At 44.9% G+C, this 25,303-nt stretch overlaps 1 protein-coding gene across 6 annotated transcripts in view; it reads right to left on the reverse strand.

Annotated features, from left to right (window-relative positions):
* ACTN1 (actinin alpha 1) overlaps positions 1–25,303 on the reverse strand; it is a 133,645-nt gene that overhangs the window by 9,512 nt on the left and 98,830 nt on the right. For 3 of the 6 annotated variants that reach the window (XM_032774794.2, XM_032774796.2, XM_032774797.2), the window contains exons 8-17: positions 23,942–24,027; positions 16,603–16,695; positions 14,836–15,066; positions 13,922–14,069; positions 12,139–12,289; positions 9,579–9,687; positions 8,210–8,350; positions 5,652–5,834; positions 4,580–4,714; positions 2,010–2,189 (exon numbers count right to left, since the gene is read on the reverse strand). In XM_032774794.2, the coding sequence (XP_032630685.1) occupies positions 2,010–2,189; positions 4,580–4,714; positions 5,652–5,834; positions 8,210–8,350; positions 9,579–9,687; positions 12,139–12,289; positions 13,922–14,069; positions 14,836–15,066; positions 16,603–16,695; positions 23,942–24,027 (1,457 nt within the window). Of the gene's footprint in view, positions 1–2,009; positions 2,190–4,579; positions 4,715–5,651; positions 5,835–8,209; positions 8,351–9,578; positions 9,688–12,138; positions 12,290–13,921; positions 14,070–14,835; positions 15,067–16,602; positions 16,696–22,110; positions 22,197–23,941; positions 24,028–25,303 lie in introns of all 6 variants that reach the window. The other 3 variants (XM_075065396.1, XM_032774798.2, XM_075065395.1) reach the window with 1 other exon arrangement.

Below are 25,303 nucleotides of genomic sequence, written 5' to 3' on the forward strand. Positions count from 1 at the left end.
CCAAAGTTTTTAGCTCTCAGTCATGCAGAAAACCTTTCAAATATGAACTGAGTGTAAAGTGATGCACAGATGTCATCCTAGGTCTGACACCCACTTCTCCAGTGCCTCTATTATGGCACAGCCAGATACAGTAATGAGAAGTAACCAGAGAGTCTGTTGCCAAAGTGAAACTGACAGAAATCTGGTTAGTTTTAGTGTGCTGTTGCTTGGGAGAGTTTCCAGCAGCAACACTGAAGCTATTAACTAGGGAGAAGGAGCAAAAGAATGGAGTCTGTGAAAGGCATGGAGTAGCAGACACCCCTCACCATCTCCATATTCTTGGGGCATCCAGCAGGATGTAGAGGGGGAAGCAGAGAGAGAAAACTCCTCTTTCCAGATGGTGAGGGAACTTGGCCAATTGCAGGGATCTCAGTTACTGTTCCTGGTTGGGGCCTCTAGGCACTGGTGCACCTTGGTCCCTCCTATTCTGTGCCTGTGGCAGATAATAGTCTAGCCTCCTAGGAGCCGTAATACTTTGGTCTAATTTTAGTTGTGGGTTCAGTGTGTGGATGCTGGGTGGTGCAGATGGCCTGTGATACACAGGCTACCAGACGAGATGATGTGGTGGGTCCCTTCTGGCCTTAAACCCCATGACTTTAAATTTATGACACTAGCCAGAGATTGATACAGAAGATTAAGGCCCTCACTTCCCCCAAATAAAGTTCAGGGATCATACCCTGGTATGGATCCCAGCAGTCTGGCAAATGGTGGGGCACTCAGCTGTTGCATTGGCCCTGGACAATGGACCCCACATTTCATATCAGGCTGTGGCTATTAGTACGTGTAGTCCTCTGACTATTAAGTATCTGGCACAATTTCCCGGTCTATATATGGGTGGGTGGATGTTGAAGGAGAAGACTGATAGAATAAGTACAGAATAGCTATAAAGAGAGGAAAAGGAGAGAGAGACAATATACGGGAGGAGGCAGAGAATTCAACATAGAGAGAAAGGGAAATTAGGAAACATGCTGAAGACAGCTCAAGCAAAGATGCACCATAAATAATTATAGGAAAGTGAAAAGAAGCCAAGAAAGGAAAGTCAATGCTAAAGAGAGAAATTTAGTGAGTAGAGTGGTTGAATAGTATTTGCTGAATAGTATTTGGGGAATTTCTCCAGGATGTGCCAAACAATTTATTCAAAAATACTTTGTGGAACTCAACTAGCTCTATAGCTGGTCAAATACTAGTCAGCTAATACCAGTGAAGTTAATTGCATAATATAGTCAGGTGTTATCTTTCTTCTGTTATTGGACCAGTTCTAGTAGTAAGAAACATTTAAAAAAAAAAATCATTAGCTAGAGAGTTGATTTGCAATGTTACAATGAAATATGGACCACAACAACAATACACAGTTGTCTTATTGCTTGAAACTCCAAGGGTCAGAGGGGGGACTGCTTGTACGTTGCATTCTTTCCCCTCACACATTGTATGTCTTGTCTATTTACATGTTAAATTGTTTGAGGCAAGAGTCTCTTGCTATATTTGTACAGACCCTAACACAGCAAGGTCCTGTTCCTGGTTGCGGTCTTTAGGCATTACCATAGTATAATTAACGCATTAACATATCCACACCACCCCATCACTGGTATTTTCACTCTAGCTATTAGGTTAGGCATCCAGCTATCAAGTAGCAGGCTAATAAGTGTCAGGTAAACACTCAAGATGCACTGGTGTTCTTAACTGGTCCCCATCTACCACCTGCTGAAGTCACAACTACTCAGGGAGGACTCAGAACTGGATTAGCAAACAGAGCTGCCGGTCTGAACTAAGAAGCACTGGCAGGGCACTGTGGGCGAAGCAGTACTGTCAGTTCCTCACTTTCATGAGCGCGAAGTTTAGCCAAGGGTTTTGGAAAAGAATCTGGATGTTATGGGGATGCTCATCTTAACTACATCTGGCCAACACAGCTTAGGTTGTTTTGTATGCCTGGCCTAAAACATAGCAGGCTGAAGGCTTCTCCAGGCATTTACCTCCATGGTATAGTTGGTGTGCTTGTTGTCAAAGATGAGTGCCTCCTGAATCTGCTGGTGGTCTCCCTCCAGCTGGTCAATCTTTGGTTTGTAATTAATAATGCTCTTCTCGTACTGCCGCAGGTGGTTGAGCTGGTCCTCTAGGGTCCCATGCATCTCTATGGAAATGCGGCCAATCTCCTGCATAAACAAACCCAAGGGAGTTGGGCCCATTAGAGGGACAAGCCTCAACACACACAATATCTACCTATTCCCTGTATGGGATAAAATGCTTCAACAACAAGTCATATAGATCTGAGAGAACAGAATCCAGTTTTATGGCTTCAAAGAGAGGAGATAAACATATGAGGTCAGACCCCCATATGTTACAAACCACTCTAGCTCTACTGAAGTCAGTGGAACTACACCAGTTCACATTAGCTGAAGTTCCGGCTCACTGTCTATGAGTAAGGCTACGATTTAGTCTCGGGTATTTTTAGTAAAAGTCATGAACAGGTCACGGGCAATAAACAAAAATTCACGGCCTGTGACCCATCCATGACTTATACTAAAAATACCTGTGATTAAATCGGGGGGTGCTGCTGGTGGTAGGGCAGGGGGGCACCTGGGGCCAGCCGGGGACGGTTGCCCAAGGCCCCTGTAGCAGCAGCTGGTGTGGCTGTCCTGGGGCCCACCTGAGCATCTGGCCCTGGAGCCAGCTGCTTGGGCGGCTGTGGGATCAGCCATCCTGGCCCCTGGAGAAGTCACAGAGGTCTTGGAAAGTAACACAATCAGTGATTTCCATGACATCTATGACAGATACGGAGCCCTAGTTATGAGCCTACAGGTTGCAATTTCACTTCCTTCCTAACCCGTTTGTGTGCTCACCACATCAGACACATGCTATGCTCTCCCACTTTGTCACTTATGCCAAGTCCCAATCACCAGACTATTTGGTGCTCTGTTGAAAACCTTGTCAAAACCATCCTTTAAGTAAACTGATCAAGGGTAACTACTGAGTGCCGAGATTTACCCTCCTTACCTTTCACCTTCTGCCTCTTCCCACTAGGAAGAGGTAAAGCCACCGGCTGCAGGACTGATCCCCACTAGTCTTGAAATATAAGAAGCCAGGTTTGAGAACAAGGGTCCTACTCCCTGGTAGGCTTTGCTGAGTGTGACCTCTAAAATGAACATATCAGACCTTTGTTTGTGCATCAAACTTGGACGAGGCATACCTTACCACTTTGCAGGTGTAATTTGCACCTGAATTTTACACCTGCAAAATGAATTGTGGGTGCACATCTGAGTAGGTCACTTAAAAGGCCATCATTCCACAGATCTACCCCTTGATGTCTATCAAGATCATCTAGGTCTAGGGATTAGCATGTGTGCAGGGTAATGGTGTCTTCCATGTTGGAAACAAACCGTTACCCCACATCATACAACTCCTCTTCCTCCATCACCAGTTAAACAATGGGAAATGTTTTAATACAGCCAGGACCTCATGCCTTCAGAAGACATAGGGACATGACATGAGGAGACTTATATAAAGCCATTTTTGTGCAAATCAGAAACTTGCCAGCAAAGGGGTAGTAGAAGCTACATAAGAGATACATCTCTGTACTTGGACGAGGATGATGCTGGGAACAGTTGGAGCTCAGGAGCAGCTGCATTATATGTTACCACCTCCAACTGTGCCACTTGGGTCACGGACCCAAAGAACAATAACAGCATTAGCGTTTCCTCAAGGCAGACAAGCAGCCTACACTGAGGGGATCCAATGAAGTGGAATCACTAGTTGGGCAACATTGGATGATAAATGACGAAGGTGTGGCTGATTGCTCTGCGAACTCTCTCAGTATGTCTATGGTAATAGTAATTTAAGGAAAGGGAATAAGCTGGCCAGCACTTTTCTTTTCCTCGGCTAGGAGAGAGATCAAGATGCGTTCCTCACATGGTATCTGCTGTCCTCCTTACTTCATGCTCTTTATCTCTGTGCTCCTTCTCTCATGGCTTTTTTCTCCTCACATCTCTGCTTATCTAGCACTGACTCCCTTATTCCCTTCTTGAATGTCTTCCTTGAAGAGCCTCCCCCACCCCTTTCACCTCCCGCCATCAGCACTAGCCTTCTTGTACTCTTCTATCTTTAACTCTACTTACCTTAATTCAAATCTTAGCTAAAAAAGTTCTCCCTTAAAAATTCTCTTTCCTGCTGCTGTTTTACCACATAATTGTGTTTATTTTGTAGTGCATTTAGAAACAGATGGTATGAAAGTGGTTATACAAAATAAACTTCTGCTGTATTTGTGTAAAACAAGCGAGAAATCCTTTGAATATATTTAAGTGCCAGCATACATTTCTCGAGGCCATGTTTTTGTATTTGCTGCAAAGAGCGGTGAGAAAAAAGTATCATGCATCTGATTAGCCAGAGACAATCTCAGCACACACTATCCACTGACTTTCCAGGAAAGCCTCCCTTACTGAAGCATGAAGAGAGGATTGCCCAAAGCCTGAAGGAAGAGGCACTCCAGAATGCCCGCTGCGATTGTGGAGAAGAAAAAAAGATTGTTTCAAAATTATTAAAATGCTACCTCCATCTTGGTTTGGATCCAGGGCCCAATGACATTAGCCTGTGCACCAAACTGCTTGCGGAGTCGTTCATTTTGTTGCTGGCGTGTGTGCTCTTCCATCAGGGCTTGATCCCTTCGGGGAACTAACTGCCGCACCTGTAGCAAAACATACCAAGGCACAGCATGCATTTCACGCGCAGTCAGCTACACACAATGCATTCAGAAATGGATCCAGCAAAGGGTTGTGGACAAATAAGAAGCCATAAGCATCTGGCCTGGGCTGGATGGCTTGGGGGATGGGCAATGGGACATGAAACCTGTCTTCTCTAATGGCCTGTGTTAAATGAGTTGAAGGGCTCTGTTCAATTGCCATTTGCCCACAAAGACCATCACCACAACTGGTATTAGGGATAGCATCTTTCATCAGCACAAGAAGGGAAGAAAAGAAGATCCAAGTTCTCTTCTTTAACCTGCACATCCTGCACTTTGAAGCACACTAAGCCCCCAGACGTGTGCTGGAAACAAATCATGCGAGACAAGCAAGGCCTGTGCTCTGAGGTGATACTGAGAATTCTGTCTCTCTGGTGTTTGGCTGGTGGGTCTTGTCACCTTCTCAGAATCTAACTGATCACTACATGTGGGGTTGGGAAGGAATTTTCCCACAAGGTCAGACTGGCAGCGATCTTGGAGCATTTCATCTTCCCTTGCAGCACAGAGTGCGGGTCACTTGCTGGAATTATCTGGGTATATCTCACTTAATCATTTCACTGCCATTGCAGGGGCCCTGGGCACTGGGGCATGTCAGTCCCTCCTATTCTCAGTCTGTGACCTGTAATAGTTTAGTCTGTGAGCTGTGCTACTTCAGTTGTTGGGGTTAGTGTGTGGGCGCTAGGTGAAGTTGGTGACCTGTGATATACAGTAAGGCAAACTAGATGATTCTGTGGTCCCTTCTGACCTTAAACTCTGTGTCTCTAGCTGAGCACTGTGCATTGGACAGGAGAATTTAGAAAGGGAATAATTCACTTCCTGGGGTGATAAAATAGGCTGAACATCTTCTCCCTTACAGAGAAAGTGCAAGGCTCTCAGCACTCACGTGGTCCCATTTGCCATTGATTTCCTGTGGGGTTATGGTAGTGTAGGGATTGGTTCCTGCCATGTTGACATGGTAGGTCTGGACAATCTTTGAGACTTCATTGTGGATACCCAGGATGGCCTGTCGCTCCTTGTCAGCATCTGGCAAAGTGGCCTTGAACTGTTCATGGGCGGTGGTCAGTCCCTGGAAAACAGAGGTGCAAGCAGAGGAGAGATAAGCGGAGCATTAGTCAAAACACCACATTAAGGCGTTACTGAAAACAGTGCAGTTTGAAAAGTCCTCTGCCGCTACAGCAGAGCAATCAATCTCCGAGGGTGCAGAAAAGGCCATTCCACAGCAGGTAAAAGCCACTTTTATGGCACTCAAACATTTTTCAGACCTTCATAGTTGGATTAAGGCAGGCAGTTATGAGGCAAGTTATTTCTGCCGTGTTTAGGTGTATTCCATATTGACTAGCTACAGAGATAACATCACAAAACCTGTCAAACACATCTTGCTTTAAACTCTGGTGGGCTGATTTTCCCCAGAGTGCTTGATCCTTGCAATGAGGGTTGTGAGCACTAAATGACTTTGGAAAAAAGAGATCAGACCACTAGTATTACTTTATAGCAGTTGAGTGACTAACAGAGTGCTAGCACAGATAGCCATTAGTTTTCTCCAGGTAGGGCTGTACCAGATCCACATCTAATATGGTTACAGTGGAATCAATAGAAGCAGGTCTAGTCCGTTCATGGATCACAACAAGGTGAACATCTTCCAGCCCACAGAAACTGGTAAATTCCCATTGGCAAAGTGCTCCATAGCTGGAAATGGCACCCTCTCCATGACCACAACTGGTCCTTTCTATTCCTCTTAATGCTGCGATTCCCAAACTATAATCTACGGCGGTCTGGGGAACACTTGCTGATAGTTTATGGACAGCTGGCAAGTCACTTGAGACTGGCTCATTTCCAGCCATTTCTAGGTTTGTAATTACAGAGAGCATGGAAGCCTGTAAAAGAAGAGAAAGACCAGGGAAACCAGTGTAGGGGGAGAGGTGGCAAACGGGACCAGGAAGCAGAGGCGCAGGTGCAGGGACAGAGAGGTGAATAGTACAGATAGACAGGGGAAGAGGAAATGAAGAATGAAAGCAGAGTGTGTGACTATTAACCTACTTCTGTTATACACAGTTAAATACAGAAATAATTTCCTATGTAAGCAACTGTTGTGGTGTTCACAGGGATGTAGTTCAAGTATGAATGGAAGGGGAGTTTAGTCCATGAAGTTACAAATGGGAGAAGGTGGTGTTCACAAAATGCACTCTCTATTCAGATCTGATCTACAGTATGAAAGAGTTAAAATAACTCATTGGTCTAGGACAGGGGTTCTCAAACTTCATTGCACTGCGACCCCCTTCTAACAACAAAAATTACTATACAGCCTCAGGAGGGGGGACTGAAGCCTGAGCCCAAGGGCTTTAGCCCCAGACAGTGGGGCTTGGGATTCAGCTTGGCCCTGGCTTCTGCTTCAGCCCTGGGCCCCAGAAAGTCTAAGCCAAATTTGGCAAACCCATTAAAATGGGATTGTGACCCACTTTGGGGTCCCAACCCATAGTTTGAGAATCGCTAGTCTAGAGAAAGCACTTTACCAAATGGCAGGTCTCTAGTTCAGTAGTAGGGCTCATGCTGAGTCAGTACCATTTATGACATCTCCACCCACTGCTAGTGCTACAGAGCCCACACCCAAAAAGCCCACCAGCACTCTATGCATTCTCTCTCACGTGCAGTGACCTAACCTGGAAATGACAGCATCCTAGCCTGATGGCCAGCAAATCAGTTGCTACCATGAAGCAACAGCTGAACAGCAAGAAGAGCCCGTTTCTTCAGCTCAGCCAGCCTAATCCAAGCAAACACATGTACTGTCTGCTGTCTCACAAGTGCTAGTCAAGCAGGAGAAACAGCAATGCCTTTCAGAACCCAGAAGGGCAACTGGAATGCTGAGGTCTAAGGACTATGGGGAGCTACTATAAGCTTTTTCCACAGCAGCCTTGCAGCAGGAGAGGGGAAGATAAGATGAGTTGTTGCCTCCAATGACATCATGGAGATTTGAAAGCTTTGACCCTCAACAGTAACTCAGCAGCACAGGGGCGAGCACAATATTCGGCAGGGTAGCTGTCCAGCGCAGGACTAGAGAAGCCATCAAAGAAACAAGAGGAGCAGAGGAACTAAGGGTGGGGAATTATGGGACTGCTGGCTTAGCACACAGGGCGTGAGAGTAGCTTTAAGCCCTCTCATTAGGATAAGAATGCATGATCCTCTCGACTCTCAGACATTTTTAAGCAAGACCCTCACTTCTCCTTTAAAAATCCACATTCAAGTCTTGGTATCCAGTTAGATGGGAGTAAATTTGGCTTATATCGGGTCTTCTGAAGAATCTGAGAAAAACTCAATTCCCTCCCCCGACCCACAAAGATCACCAGATAGAGCAGAAGTGCCATAAGCACACCACTTGCCATAATCAAGTGAAAAGTATTGTCTGATTGCACACAAACACATCTCAGGGGAAAGACTTGCATATACCTGAATCTCCTCTATGGTATGAACAATGAAGGTGTCCTGCAAATCCTCCATGGCCCCCTCCATCCAGTTATTGAAAGGGGCGGCTCGTTTTGCATATTCCAGGTATAGTTGGTCAATTGTCTCCAGCAGCTTCTCCGTCCTCTGGAATTCCCAAAAAGAAAAGAAAGGATTAGAGAACAGTCACCAGACAGCACATTTTGTAATTAGCTAAGCAGAGCCTCCCTCCTGTGTTTATCTGCTCCCCCATTCCTTGCCATGGCCCTGCTCCCTGAGTGTTCTCAGAAGGAAGTGACTTTAAAAGTGTTCCTGAAATTAGAGTCTGGAACTGGAAAAACCAACTTCTTAAATATTTTTGATTTGCATATACTTAAATCAGCTACATGTTATATAATCATGCCATTACACAAGCTTGATTTCCCCCTCTTCTTTTTACTTATTTATTTTTTTAAGAATAATCTTTTCAAAAGAGAGAAAAGTTATAAAATATAGGAATGCCAAGAAAATGTAACAGCTCACGCAAGGCAGAGGTGCCAAATTTGGTGGTACAGCTAGCCTAGAAGTAAAAATAGGACACTCGTTTACTAGTCTGGATACCCAAGCTTTGGGAAATAGTTTGAAGATCTGAAACTTAATATTAGTATGCATTGCAGCTGGTGCGGGAATCCATGCTAGGAAAGGAGGCTGCTGGCTGTCCTGCATTTATGGCACCCTATTGATGAACTGATGAAACCATGGAGTGGTCCTAGAAGTTCTAAGTCAGCAGCAAATGATGCGAGAGAGAAAGAGGAGACCATGTGTCTGTGTGAATCGCACTCTTCAACTTCAAGTTTCTGATAAGCAAGGAACAACAGAGGGCCTGAAAGGTTCTCTCTGCTGGATGGCCTTGTAATCCCAAAAGGCAAATACCTGCAAGGTTTCAATCTTCTTCTGGAAGAATGGGCAAGCATGGGGCTGGAGATCTTCTATTACAGGGGGTGCACAAGTTACATATGATCAATTTTCTGCAGTGGGGGAAGGAAGCTTTGGGGTAGACTTCCACAAAACCATTTATCTAGGAGAGATCATAGGTATCACCCCTGTTTTGAACTTGCATCATCCTTGGTGCATTGTGTTATCTGAATTGCACTGCCTTTGTTTAAATTGGATCATAAGCAACTTGGGCCACGGGAATGTCTTACAGAATAGGAAGTGAGATAACAGACTAGATTCCTGAGTGAGTGTAACACTTGATGGTGCTGGCAGTCAGCCCTGGAGAGTGAAACTCTCCAATATCCCCTGCGCAAACCCAGCACAGTCAGCAGCAGTGCAAGATTCTTCCAGAACGCCAGGCCAATGCGACTCAAGATTGATCTTAGTGAGCATATCTTACCTCCAAGGCCTCTCTACGTTTCTGGGTTAAAGCACCCAGATTGTCCCATTGGTCACATATCTTCTGGCACCTGGCATTGACACTTGGTGAGTCATAATAATCCAGCTCACTAAAAAGCAACAACAAAAATGGAAAAATTAAACAAAGACACCCAGGGGAGGAACAATCAACAATTCCCCATCAATCTCAGAGAACGGAAGTAATCAAAAATACTTCCACTCCCTGGAATGAGACTTAGAAATCAACAGTACCCAGCTTTGGAGTCATTGCATGTGATGCTATAGAGTGGTACTGTGTATTGCACTCAGAACACCGCTATATGGAGATTATGAAATAGAAAAGAATACCCCTCCATTGATTTCCCATGATTATTTTCCAATTAATGGTGCACGTTGGGAAGATATGGGCAAATGGGCTGGGAGAGAAAAGCTGAGACTTCAGCCCAAGTTGGGAGTTGGTGGTTTTCGAGTACACAGCCATGCCAAATGGATTCCACTTCAGAACATCATGCTGTCTAAATACCTACTTCTTGTATACGAGGAGAGGGGGCTCAGAAGGTCCTCACTGTGGATTCAAAGAGCGAGAAACCATGCTAATGGATGTAGAGTGCTGCAGGCACCCTTTAGGCAATGAGGAACATACAGGAGCAGCTGAGGTGCACAGAACATTAACTTATTTAAAATAAAACGTGGATTGATTTGCCATATCCCCTGCTCTAGAGTGCACTGCCTGCAATGCCCATACTCAAGGGGCAATGTTCTGTAAGAGTGAGGAGGCAGAAGAGCACACACATCTCTCTCTTGGTTCTGCACTTAGGAGGAAAGGAAGAGAGTAGCTTGATGACACCCAGCTTATGAAGTGTCTGGGGCAGGAGACAGGCCATGCAGCAGAGAATCCTGAATGTCAGGTAGGATAATTGACTTGACTACTGAGTGAATACAACACTTGAAAGTGCTGGATAGTGAAACTCTCCTATTGCCTCTGAACAAGCACAGCAAAGACAGCAGCAGGGCAGACTTCCTCCAGACCATGCAACCAACATGTCTCAACCTTGGCTTGTTAGAGTATTTCCAGAAGGGAAGGGAGCTCAGCATCCATGTTCTGTTACTTGGCCCTTTTTCGCTGAGGCTGCTAACAAAGAGCAATTGACGCCAATCCTGAGGTTGTTTTTTAGGACGTGCGCTGAGCCCTCTGTTCCCTCCTGCATTTCACACAGCTTGAAAAGGGATCTCTTCCATCCTAGGACCAGGGCTCTCCAACCTCTCTCTCTCTGCTGCAATCAGAGATTTAACTGCTTTGGGTGCTTGGCTAACATGCAGCATGCACTCTGGAAGTAGAGGATCACTTTAATTCCTATGGACTAGCTGGCCTTAGTTCTAATCTTTGATCAAAGGGATTGAGAAGTAACTTGGCCCTCCTCCCCTTCTGAGGTACCTCCTGAATTGGACAAAGGGGCAATTCCTAAAATCTCTGCTGGTGAAGGACTGATCCAATAAGCCTAATCTTCTAAAGAAAACAGCTCCCCAGCCCCAAAAATGCAGCTGTTATGCCAGTCAGGCTGTTCAGGTCTAGATGGGGTGGATACTTATTCTTCAATATTACAGAAATGAGCCAACACCAAGTTGTCCTGGTCCTTATGCAGCCCCAGCTAATTCTCTGCCTCACCTGCTATTAATCACATGCCTGCCTACAAACTGCCCTCAAACTGTGGCCATCACACACTCCAGCTTCCTCGACTGATGAGGCTCCATTTCCCTTGTGACCCCTGTGCCACTCCCTCTAGGAAGTAGAGCTGAAGTGCAGCATTTCAAGCAGGAGCAAGGGAAGGCAGTCAGGGAATTCAGTCTGTGCTGGGGCCCACTGGCACTGGAGTCAGGAGTGTGGACCGTGCTCTAGCTGCCAGGCCAGGAATATAGTGCGGGACTCCTGGAAGTGTGGAGCCTTATTCACCTGCAAAGGCCCCAGGAGCCTAACAATGGCACCTGCTTGAAATCAAACAAGTCATGTCATACAAATCTGTGATTGATTGGTCCATCTCTACTCCCTGGCAGACGAAGCAGAGCCTCATATATGAGAGGGAGGGAAAAGGATTATAGGGTAGCTTCCCGCTTGCCCTTTCTAAGCTAGCAAGAAGAGAACAGAAACAACAATGACCACCACCAAAAAAGCTATTCCTCATCCTGAAAAACTGCAATAGCGCTACAGCAACTGTTCTGAAATCCAGCAGGAGCAAGAAGAGGACCAGGCTCTTCAGGGAAGAGTTAATGGCAGCACACTAAGGTGGAAAAGGGTGGGAATCCCCTTTCAGAATCAAGCATATGCTATCTTACCACTACTAATCTTCTCCACAGAGTTTCTTAACCTATACCTCTCTCATGTTTCAACCCCTACTGCCCCCTGATCAGAGGACAGGGGCATTGGGATTTTCCTACATTCCTGCACTCTAAATCTTAACAGGGATTGTTTTATGATTGTGATGGGCAGGACAGCAAAGCTGATTAGCCTTCAAGGTCCCCATTCTAACTCCTAGAAAAGCAAATGCAGCAGGCGGCAGCCGTACTTGAGTTCTTGTGCAATAGCAGCAATCTGCTCCACACGGTCCTGGTGAGCAGCTAGGTCGCTCTCAAAGGCCTCATGTTTCTTCAGCAGGGCCTTGATCTCTGACAGGGTAGCAGTTTCATAATCCTTCTGCTGCAGCATTGCCTCCTTACCTATAGAGGGAGCCAAAGGACAGGAGAATGAAACCAATGTCAGCATGGATTCTTCATGCGCATGCTGAGGCCAACTAGCTTACACTCCAATGGTGGACCCACCACTACTACTCCAAATGTAACTAACCCTTTGAACACTCCCACAATCAAGACAGGCCAATTTGGAGAGTCACACTTTTCTGTCTCAGATGAGTCTCTTGGATTGTAAGTATCAAGTGTTAACTGCCCACAGCGCTGCTCAACCAAGTGCCATCAGTCACACTAGGTCCCAGATTTGGTCTCTAGCTTGGAAGAGGCCCTAGGGATTTTTCGCCTTCCTCTGCAGCGTGGGGCATGGGTCACTTGCTGGAGGATTGTCTGCACCTTGAAGTCTTTAAATCACAAGTTGAGGACTTCAATAGCTCAGACATAGGTCAGGGGTTTGTTACAGGAGTGGGTGGGTGAGATTCTGTGGCTTGCGTTGTGCAGGAGGTCAGACTAGATTGCAGATCATAATGGTCCCTTCTGACCTTAAAGTGTATGAGTCTATGTGGCCTCAAGGGGGAGATGGCTACATAATCAGAATGTGTCTATACTAATATATTTTAGTTAGAGAATATATTTTATGGAACATAGTTGTAACCACACCGCCGGAGAGGTTCCGGAGGGGTAATGAAACAGGTTATATATTTCAGGCATAACACCAAAAGCATATATTTGCCACAGGCCAACCAGTAGTTTTCCAGCTCAGAAGATAGAGATGTACTGACACTCATGCTCTATGCGGTGGCCATTCTGACTATATTATTTGTTTGTAGAAGACTTAATTCAATGGGGCCCTCAATATAGTCCTTCGGTGCTACTTCATTATGTTATTATTTTCCTAGACCTGAATCTCTTCTCAATACTAACATTCAAATTATTTTTTCTCCTTAAAAGAGTGAGTGGACTTGGTGCTCATGAAAGTCACTCACACACACAACTGGTGTGAGCCAAGCAACAGCTTTGCCAGCTGCAATATAAGCACCTCCCTCCAGCTCTGCCAAATGATCTACATTTCCACATGCAGCACACTCTACCCTTACAGTCTTGGACCTGTCCAGTTTAGTATAGATTAGAGCCATGTGATTAATTATTATTATTGGCAAATAGTAAATTAGCTGAAAATGCATTTTTCAGGCCACCAAAACCATTCATAAATTCAGGCTGAATTCAACAAATACCTTCAGCTGGAAAAAAAAAAAAAAAAGAGAAAGATTTCAACATTTTGTTTCACTTTTCTTTTCAAAGTGACACTTTCAAAATGAAATGTCAATCCAAATCAACATTTGTTAGAAACTGCCTCTTCAGATCGACATTCAAAGTATTTTATTTGATTTAAATTAACATTTCTCTGTTTTTTCCCCTCCCTTCCCCTTCCCCCCCAGCATGGGAAAAAAAAAAGAAAGAAAGAAAACATTCAGTTTCAGTTCAAAACTAACCAAAAAATTATTGGTTTGACTACTGAACCAATTATTTGCTCAGCTCTAATCTAGATGTGAAAGACCAGTACAATCACTCCTCTGACACCCAGGCCTCTCTATCTTCAGATAGGCAATGGCACGTTTTCAGAGGCAAAATGCTTTCAGAAAGAAGCATTAGGATTGGCATTACCATCTGTCCAGGACTCGTGAATGGAAGCTTTCTGCCGGAACTTCTCAGCCAGGTGGTCCAGCCTCTCTAGCCTTCGGATCTCATTCAAAAGCCATTCCTCATAGCCTTTCTCAGCCTGTTCTAGGCCTCCCCATGCATTGTTTATGTCCTGCAGTGATGTAAAAGGTACAGCAGCATGAGAGGAAGGGATTGGTTCAGAAGACTGGGAATGTTCTTCAGCATCATGCTTTGAGCATTCATCCAAGCGGACCATAGACTTCCAATCACTCTGCAGCATCAGGAGGCTGTATTTTGGCTCCATGGTCATGAGATGTAGATTTGCAGCAGGCTGATGATCTGACCAGATGGAGTGCATTTGGCAGGTCAGAAACACGGAACCCAAAAGAGACACTCTGTGAAGCACTTCCACTCACAGCATGTTATAAAAATTAGTTTGTGGCCTCAAAACAGATGGACCCAGTGTTCACCCAATCACAGATTTCACTGTCAGCTAGACAGGAGCCCAAGGGCCGGATCTAATTTGCACACAGAGAAGCAGAGACTGGACCGCCACTCCCACCTTAATGTGCAGGAATAGTCTGTGTGGGACAACAGGTCCCAGTGAGCAAATATGCCATCCTGATCTAACTGCTTTGATCAGGATGGAGTCCTACATTCAGAGACCAGTGATTCATATTGAAAATGAGGGTGGCATGGCCACACTTCTCTCATGCCTGTCTGTTTTATCTTCTACTCAAGAACTTTAACCTCTCTGGGGCAGGGACCATCGTTTTCTTCTGTATTTGCACAATGGGGTCCTCATCCATGACTAGGGCTTATAGGTGCTATGGTAATACAAATAATATGGTCTAAAGTAGTACGGTTGATTTGGAAGGGTAGACAGATGCCTTGCGCTTTTAGCACATCACACTCACCGAGACCATTTTCCCCTCTGAAGGCATGAATGCTGGCCTGTTACTGAGCCGCAGCTTGGTCTGCAAGGTATTGAAATTGATTTCAAGTTGGCACTTCTCCTGGACTTTGGGGGGCTTGTGCAGGCGACGGTAGTCCCGGAAGTCCTCCAGTTTCTGCTGCATGGCTTGCATGGTGTTCTCGGGCGCCCGATTCTCCAGCCAGGGAATGGTGCGGCGGATCCATTCCAGCAACTGAAAACAGCAAGGATGAGAGGGAGGAGTCAGAATAGCTGCAAAATCATTAAAAATTAAGCCCCAAGTTTAGGTTTTGTTAAAACTACTTGTGTTCTCAGAACTTAGTAGGAACTGTCCACTTTATGTTTGAAACTGGGTGTTGCCAGCAGGGTTCTGCCAAAGGCAGGGAATTGGTTTAAGAACAGGCTGTCAACCACTTTGTAAAAGTATGATCTTATGGTATCTACCCTGTACAGACTACCATGCTGAGGCACACGATTAGGGTGACCAGATGTCCTGATTTTATAGGGACAGTCCTGATATTTGGGGTTTTGTCTTATATAGGCGCCTATTAACCACCCCCACTCCCCACCACCACACACACACACACAGTCCTGATTTTTCATTCTTGATATCTGGGCACCCTACACACGATTACAGCATAGAATGCCTTGATGTGGTTAATTCATAGTTCAGTTCCGCAAAATCAAGACCAAACACTGTTCTCAGATCATGCTAGACCTTAACATGGCAGTTGCTTAGTTCAAAAATACTGCAAACCTGTCAGTGTTTTGGCTCTGTTGGGGCTACACTGTTGTAACTGATTTGCCCTCTTTGACGCAGAAGAGTCTGCGCTGTAGAAATGAAGTTACTGCCTCCATTTTCATTTTTCCACTCTAGCTTCTTTGAAGTCAGCACAGATCTGGGAATAGTCTTCCAACAGCAAACAGCTGCTAGGCAGCTAGCAAGGAGATAAAACAATGGGCAGCTCCAGGTGGAGCAGAAAGCTGCCACATGCTTTCCTACAAGGCAGTGGAATCTCATCACATCCATCCCAAAACAACTGTGGTGGCTCCCAGTTCATTTCAGGATCAATTTTACAATTGTCCTCTTTGTACTCAAAGTTCTTTATTGTCTTCCTCCCACCCTACTTATGGACCTTATCCCTTTGCTCTCCCACTTGCTGCTTCTACTTGTCTACCACAGGCCTCCTATGGTCATTTCTGCAGTCTCATAACTGTATACGCGTGAGCCTTCTCCCCTGCAGTTCCTGCTGTCTGGAACAGTCTTCAGTTTCTATCCTATATAGACTCTTTCCAAATGTTAGTAAATGCTTATTTTCTTCCTTGTCTACACCTTTAACTTCTCTTCCCCGTTATGATTTACTTAACTCTTAACGCATGAAAGACGCTACACGATAAAGTTGTACAATATTGCACACCTTAAAATGACTTTTTTTCTCTTTAGTTTTAGTAATACAATGATTTCTTTCAATAAAATTGAGAATCTGAAGGCTGTTCCACTCTGGATGGCCACCATTTTAAAGTATATTACATTTGACACCTGACATAGTTCAGAGTCTTTCATATTTACCTATTGGGAGAAAACACTTTCTAAGGAAACATGGGATGGCATATATTCGACAGTACTAGAGATCTGTCTGTAGGTTTAGAAGCACAGTGCTGTGTTTGTACAGAGCCTAATACAATAGTATCCTGGTCCATGTAATACACACAATGCTGCCCAGGAATTGACAGCACCATGGATACTTACATCACTGGCCAGCTTTTCATAGTCTTCCATGAGCTGTTCATTCTCCTGATTGACTGCCAATACCTTGCAGATACGATTGGCTGCTGTTTCCGCCTGTCAAACAGGAGACAAAACAGGAAAGGGAAAACGTGTCAAAACACCGTAACCCAAAACTTGTGGTTTAGCCTCCTGCTACGTACCTGTGGTGAAAGGTAAAGTCTCCCATCCCTGGCTCTAGCAGCCCATCTCTGGTCCGAAAGCATGTCCAGGAAACTTAGTTTTTTATTTGACTTTCTACCATAACTGATTTTTTTCTCCCCAGTAAAGCATCTCTCTGCGATGCATTCAAGTGGATTCAGCCTCCATGCTCAACTGATGCAGCAGTCTAGGCCTGTCTGCTCTGGGGCAAACTATTCATATCAGAGGCTTGAGACATCCTCTCCACCCCACAAGCAGACGCTCAAAGTCACAACTCCAATAATTGATCTATGATGCCTGGGCACTACTATGGCAAGTGTCAAACCGGGGGAAATCTTCCTTAGATGCTTTTAATCTTAAGAAAGTGCTGTTTATTTGTATTTGATCCTGATGCTGGACTCTGGGTGAATCTTTACCTAATTTCCAAGAAAATACTTAACGTTTGTTCTTTCCTTACCCCCAAAATCTGTCTAACAATTGAGCTATCTTCTAGCTTGCCCTACAATATACAATCTTTGATATCCTTTACGTGCAATTCCGTCTCAAGGCATAGAAGTATCTGATGGATGAAGAAACCTTTCCTTCCTTCCCCACCAGCTATTCACACCTACATTTATCTGGATTTTCATGATCCAGCTGAGAGTGAGACTTTCCTTCCATCTAACCGGGATTTGTTTCGTAATCTCTCTGCCTCCTTCCCCAAATCAAGTCTTTTGAGCAATGGTGTATCATTATTACAGTGGCTTTCTGAGGGAGACTGGACATGTTGAAACTTAGATCAAGGAATGGAAATCCCAGCTGCAAAGTAAGGCCTGAACAGTCCACACTGGAGTGCCACATTATTAGCAATAGCATGTGCTTAACACTTGAAATATATAAGAGGCTTGTTCTTGGGGCATTACTCGTCCATGTATCTGCACAGCTCCTGTGATCATGAAGGACAGTTAGATCCTTCTCCGGGGGTGGACAGAGTCCTTGGAAAAACATCTGCTGTGCAGAAAACTTGAAGGGCCATTTTCTTTCTGGCCCAGATAGCAGTGTACTAGAGGCCATCATCCTCCTTATGTCCTCCTCCCACTGAAGCCCTAAAGATACGATCACCATCCTACCTCCACAATGTGGGTATCTCCAGGTGGCTGAGGAAACTGGGATAGGATTTCCTATAGAGGGAGTCAATCCCAACTCGTTACATCACTCACCGGTGGCCAACAGGAGACTGTTGGTGAGCAATGCAAGGAGTGAGTGCACATGGTGTCTCTACAGCTTTCACATTCTGTAAGTTACACAGTGCTTTATATCTAGGTGGAACGGACACCAAAAGTGGTTGTGTGCGTGTGATTCTGGAGCAGTAAATAGCCAACCATTTAATGAGCTCATAACTGGCACGTTTAAACATACATCTATTTTTAAAAGGAATTTAATATTTGTTTATTCAGCCTCTGATGTCATCGGAGAAAAATCTTCTCATTATTGCAGCTGATGTGAGGTAGCAAGTATAGCAATAAAAATCATAAGCTCCAAAATGACGTACAAGTCGCACAGTCCCAAAGGAACTGGTTATCTTAGTTGTTGGAAAGAGCCTCAAAAAGTGTGTGTTCAGTCATCTCTCCCATAGCTAAACTAGGGCAGTTAGCAGGTATACAAATATTAGCTACATTAATAGGAACATGTAAAAATGGTCTTTAAAGGGGAAAGAGCCATTTCGGTAAAAAGTTTAAATGAAAAGTGCTCAGGACAGTTTAAAATGTCAGAAAGCATTCTGTTGTTTTGATTTTAACTTCCTCTTGGCTGGTACCAAAGGCTCATTTTTGCCATCCAGGTGGAGTTTACAGAGAGGATATCAAGTGATATCTCAAAAAGACATACCCTGTGTCCTTACATCCAATGTGACTTGAGGGAGAAAGAAGTTACCTCAAACTTTATAGGACCCAGGGCCAGGATGGTGGGGATTTTTTTTTTTTTTTTTGGTTAATTCTCCAACCCTGTTATTCACATGCGGCTGGGGCAGCAGCCAACTAAGCAGTAGGGACTCCATTTAAAACAGGTATATTTACATGTGTTTGATAGCAGATTTCCTCCAGTCCCCGCACATTTTGGGCGTCCATGTGTCCAAACACAAAAATCCCCAATTGCCGATGTTCAGCTTGTTTGGAAGTCAGTCTCTCTCTTCCCTACACCAACCCCTGCTTCTCTGTGGCCCTGCCTACACTGGATTTCCTCGCTAAATCATCCAGTTACTACAACTAACAGCAGGAGCATTACAGTAGAGAAGGTGCTACAACTACTAGAGTTGCAGGCAATATGTTGTGCTGACCTGCTGTGATTAGGGTTAGACAACAGAATGTTCCATGTGATCTCCATTTGTGCTCCCAACAGTGCTCCCAGGAGAGGAGCAGCAGCAGTGATGTTTAAGGAAAGGAGTGGAATGTAGATATAATCTATGTAATGTCTAGACAGCTCACCACATGTTCCTTTATTAAAGGAATGTTTATGGACAATTTGCTGCTCCTGAAAGGTTCTGGACTGACAGTCCCAGAGACTCCAGCCACAGAAGAGATACAATACAGGCAGTGGCACCATAAGCTTTGCCCACATTATCTTGTCCATGTGTCTCAATCCTGGCCTTGAGGTTCTAGCCCTCTAGGGATGAAAGGGGAGTGGTCTCCATGGCCCATTCAACCCTGGGTCTCCCTGCTGACAATGTCAATAAAGCGATCTAGGACCATAATGGTTTCTGTGATGTGGCCACTAGTCTATGACTAACACATGATCCCAAGAGCACCCCAGAACACTGCATACCAGACACTTTATAAAATGGCAAGAAGTTATTCAGAAAATTTCACTGCAGAAGAAGTCAAGTTTTACAACATATTAAAACATATTAAACCCAACCAGTAGTTAAACACCCATGCAGTTTAGTGTTGTGAAAGTTAGAAGCAGTTAGAAAACAAGCAAACCAACCAAAGCAAGTATACACACATATTTTTATATATAAATCATTTAAAGGAAAAGCAGCCATCCACACAAATGTCATGTCAGGCTGGGGCCCCTGTACCTTTCAAGACTCAGTATAAGAGAATGAAAGAAGTGGAAAGCTGATCATGTGACCTCCCCTTCAGGGCTGGTAGCAGTAATGAGAAATCTGAATGAAAAATGGAGCGACATCACAGTAAGTCACCTAATCAAGTAAGAGACGGCAGTGCTTAAAAAGACACACTGTGCTCCTAGACCTAGTGAGAGTCATGCTCGGCAATCACTCTGTATTAGCCCAGGATTTTAAACTTGTCACTCAACAGCTGGAAAATGGAGGATTTGCCCTGGCAGAGCTTCAAAAAGGAGCTACACCCTATCCTCCAGTCATAGTTAAGTTGCTAGCAAATTGACAATTTAATCAATTTTCTTAATCCTCCCTATAAGCCAGTTAGACTACATGGGATTCAAACCTTAATAGCGAAGAAGCAAATTCTCTGATTATTACTCCAATTACTTGGTTCAGACATTGTGGTAGTAGACAATGTTTCTGTTTACCGTATCGACAGAAGCCCTGGCACCAGTACTAATTGCTGAAATGGGCACAGGAGCTGCTGCAAATATTTTCAAAATATGGAGTGGGACGGGAGAAGAGAAGAACATAGGATTGAGGGGCAGCATCTTTACCACCACCAGAAACTACCCAGTTCTTTCACCTTCTACCCACATTTGAGTTTTGCCATCAGCCTACACTGAAGAACTGTGTGTGGGGCAACTGGAAAATACTGGGGCTGGTGGTTAGTCTGACATGGGCTCTGGGAGAATGGTCTTTATGGGAAAGCATGGCTGGCTTATATTCCACTGAGCCTGCTGTGAAGAGTTTAAAATAATTTACTAGCCAGGATCCTCATACCAAACCCATATATGTCAAGTAGGTGAACCTACTTCAGCACTGTCCAAATGGAGTACCACATTTGCAATTTACTAGGAACCAGAGCTGCACCTATTTTGCATAAAACAGAGCAGATCCCAGCATGCAATGTTCCAGCTTGATTAAAAAAATTAAAAAATCTCTCTCTCTCTCTTATGGTTCAAGCTAGCTCTTTACATGTGGAACCTGCAACCTGTGGGTAGAATCTTGGTATAAAAATTGATTTATATAAATCACATGTAGCCCTGAGGTGCTCAGTATGCTGCCAGTATGGCTCTCCCTTTGGAAAAATTGGACTGTGTATCCTTTATATAAAGCAGTTGTGAGAAAGAACGGAAAGTTGTGTCCTGTTTGTGACATGTTAATGGAAGATGGGTCGAAGACTCAAGCTTTGGACCATATTTCTAAAACCACTGGTCTGAATCCCCTTCAGCTTGGAGGGGGAGGGGAGGAGGAGAATGCACACCTACACTTAACAGTGCACAGAGATTTCCTCCTATAAAAAGCACTACTAGAAAATTGGCATTTTAGAAAAAAGTGTTGCTCAGTAGGAGGCAGGGATCTCTGAGCTGGCTAATCAGCTCCTTTAGGGGTAGGCCCAGTGCCAGGCAAAGGGGCTTGGAATAAAAGCAGAGAAAGAACTAAAGAAAATATTGCAGAAGAAAAAGAATCTGACAGGAGGAAGAAACAGGTGGTTTGGTGAAGGGAGGCGAATGAGTGGGAAGGAAAGAACAAAAGGGAGACAAGCCAGGAGAGAAGACATGGGTAAGAGAGGGGAAGTTCAGGTGGTTCAACAGAGACTTATTAGGGATGAAACTCGCAGCTGGAGCACTGTCTAGGGGTAGGAAATTATGGGCTACTTTGTCTTAGGTAGTTCGCATATCGTTGGAAATTGGCTCAGGAAGAGGCCACTGACCCAGTGGGAGCTCAGTAGGGAGGGAATCTAGCAGCTGGAAAATAAGACCCTTAACAGTCCCAGCTTAATCAGCTTTCAGAACAAGACTATGCTTGACCAGGTGGAAATTAAGCTTGTTGCTTTGAGATACACATCATCAGTCAGAGGTGATGGAGTCCAAAGGTCAATTTCTTCCTGTTAGCTTGGTCAGTGGGGTTGTGCCCACCTCGGGCAGGAATCTTGTGTCCACCACATGAGAGCGGATGCAGAGAGAGGCACAAAGGAAAGAGCTGAAGTATGTTTAAAGAACACTTTCTGAATCCATAGTTTCCTCCTATAACTTCTTCAGCCAAGTTAAAGATCATACATCCCAGAATAGTTATGTATGTGGTTAAACTGCTCAGTGCATGGGATTCCCTGCCTCTCTGTTCATGGACTAAAGGTTTGGGATGTTTCTCAGAGACCTAACTGTTGGGGGAGATGGGGGGGGGGAGGAAAGAGAAGAGGGAACGTTTTGTTAGGAGTAATGTCTCACCTTCTGCGCACCTGAGAAGGCGTGGTAGTAACATGAAACATAGGTCATAATGGCCTTCTCATCCGGCCTTAGCGGGCCTATAATATCTGTGCAAAGAAGGAAAAGAGGTTGAAAGGATAAAGTAAGAAGCAGAACACAGAATAAAATAAACAGTCATGGGTGGCGTGAGAGAGGGGCAGAAAACTTCCCATCATGCATTGCAGGACAGGCCAAATAGATTTCCATGCGGAGAGCTGGGAATTCGGATCGGAAACTGACCAGCAGTGTTGGCTCTGTGGATCAAAGTGGTACCACCCCTTTCTCCTCCCAGCATCCAGTTCTTGTTCCTAGCCAACCTCCAAATTACATATTTTCACAGCCCCACAGTCAGTGGGCCTGACCCAGCCATGAGAATGAATAAAATTTATTTATTGCTTTAGCATTTTAAGAGTCTGCTCTTGAAAGGTTTGTGAGTCTTAAGTGGCCAGGCCACTGCAGAGATCAGACTGCCTTCATGCAGAGTATTTCCCACTCTGCTTCAGTGTGCACTGCATAATCCTATGGCACTAAAGCAGTTACCGTGTGTTTGATTTTTGAGGGAGATTTATCTGGTGTCACTTGGCAATATTTTCTTTAAGTAACTACATACCAGCAGGCAATTGCTTGGCAAAATACAGCGAGGACACATCTGTCCAACCTCCACCACAGGGGACACAAGAGAGGAAAGAAAAAGGGAAAGTAGATGTCTCAGATGCAATATGTGATTCTCTCTATTTCGAGAGCCACAGCACCAGAGGGTTTGTCAGATAAACTCTTCAAACCCGAGCTGAATCTGGGCTGAGTTCACTATGTAAAAGGAATAGGTTTTATGCTGAACTCTGCCAGGAGTGGCTGGTTGGTATTTGGGATGATCCTTCCAGTGGCTCAGTTAGTCGAAGAAATACTTCCACAGATGCCTAAGGAGTAAGTGAAGAGAATCAGGAAGAATTCAGGCTTGCCTACACTTTTTTTTTTTTTGAGGGGGCAGGGGGTGAATCAATGAGTGGTGATCAATGCATCGGTGGTTGATTTACCGTGTATAGTGAACACCTGCTAAATTGACCACAGATCGCTCTTCTGTTGACTCCTGTCTCCACTGATTGAGAAGAGTAGGGAGAGTCGACGGGAGAGCAGCCCATCAACATCGCGTAGTGTGGACTCGGCGGTAAATAGATATAAGCTATGTCGATTAGAGTTACACTATTCACGTAACTCATATTGTGTAGCTTAGATCGAATTTCCCCTGAAGTGTAGACAAGGCCTTACAGACCCTGTAGCTCAGGTGTAGTGAATGTGTATACGGGTGAGTGAATGGGTTAGCTTTGCCACTCCGTGCTCTTTCTGAAACCTCCTGCCTAGCCACATGCCCCACCCTCGCAAAGAAGTGGCTCATCAGAAATAAACTCAGATGATGGTATGCTGTAGTGTCTGAGCAAGCTTGGTGGCCTACACACCGCAACAGTGTGTTAAAGATTTAGGTTTGATTTCCAATTCTAGTCCTACTGGTATGACAGGAGCTGGTGCTCAGCTAGTTGAGAGGGAATCTTGATGGGAGAGCTCCCGGTACTACAGGATTAATGCGCACTCATCAGCCCTGTGGCTTTACTGTACACTGACTGTAGGGATATGCTCTCTCGATCCCTGCCCCCCAAAATATTATGTTTGGGACACCACTTTGAACCAACAGCCAACTCTACCAAAAATAATATAAAGATGCCCATAGCTAGAGAGGAGAGAGAGAAAGAAAAAAGGTTTGGACATTAGCAACAGGACCAGGTGCGCTGTGTGGAGGGAGCTTGGAATCCTGCGATACCTTCTGGGCTCCTGAGAAGGCGTGGTAGAAGCTAGAAACATAGGTCATGATGGCTTTCTCGTCAGGGCGGGCAGTTCCAACAATGTCTGTCAAAAAAAACCTGAAGTTAAGAGCATATCGACTGATGGGAGAAGAGCAAGGGAGGAGAGCCAGAACGGTCCAGGACACCTGGTGTGGGGCATGCATGCATCACAGAAAAGTCCTACTCTGCACACTCTTTCCGCAGGACTCCCTGACCCTCCCCAGCAACCCTTTCCTCACCAACAAAACTCCCAAGAGGTGGTGTAATCTAGCCCCTGGCAAACCTAATGGAATTGCAGTACATTTCATGTTGGAACATTTCATCCCTCTCTAGAAGGATCCAGCCAAGGCAGAGCTGTCAGTTGAATCAGTGGGATGAACCCAGCAAAGCACCAATAGGCTGTTGTTGGGTTTACAGTTTTAGCATAATTCAACTCCTTCATCCCCTAAAAGTTCTTGAGGTGAGTTTTTTTCTGCCCCTCAAACCACCCCAACATACGGATGGCCTGATTTTCCAAAGGTGCCAAGTGCTCCAAGTCCCATTGCTGTCAGTGGGAACTCAACACCTCTGAAGATCAGGCCATCGATATTTACACTGCAGGGGTACACACATTTGTTCTATTCCTTTAGGAAGGAGAGCTGCTTTGACAAAGCAGGAGAAATCCTGCATGGCCTTAACCATCTGTTTCTATCATTCCCAAAACTAGACCCAGTTATTTCTGGGGTAGATTTCTTTGGGAGCACCTGGACAAGACAGTCTTATAAAATCCAGCCCAGAAACATGGCAATTCCTTGGAGTCACAACAATGAGGAGTGGGCAAGGGCGAGAGGAAGTATGACTGGTTACTGGGGCTGGAAACCCTGCATCAAAACAGTGTGCAAAGTAAATTGCTAGTTGTGCAAATGCTAGTTAACCAGTTTTAATTGTGTGTATCCCCACCACTGAGACATGTTATTTCACAGGTCTTCACTTCCCAGACCAAGCCTGGAACACAGCCTCCCTCTTCAGAGCCAGCTGGCCTTGGGCAAACAGCCACTGTACAAATGAAGACCTGGCCACTGGTCTGAAGTGCAAACAACAGAGTTGGAGCCTTCCAAACTGGACCCCACATGTTTATAAAAGGTAATCCCTGCTGCCCCAAATGCCTTCAGATAACCAGTTACTTTCTATAAGAGGCACTTCTGAAAAAGTGGATCCCTCCCTTTGCTTCCAGAACTGGTCAGTGCTGTAGTCTCTTGCCTAATATTACTGAGCAGTTCAGAGGGAAGCAGTTTACAGTACCAGACATGGTAAGAGTGGGTTGGAGAAAACTGACAGAGTTGTTCTTGCCAAGTTTGTTC

Source organism: Chelonoidis abingdonii, chromosome 4 (genome assembly GCF_003597395.2).
Source record: "Chelonoidis abingdonii isolate Lonesome George chromosome 4, CheloAbing_2.0, whole genome shotgun sequence".
Taxonomy (NCBI): domain Eukaryota; kingdom Metazoa; phylum Chordata; order Testudines; family Testudinidae; genus Chelonoidis; species Chelonoidis abingdonii.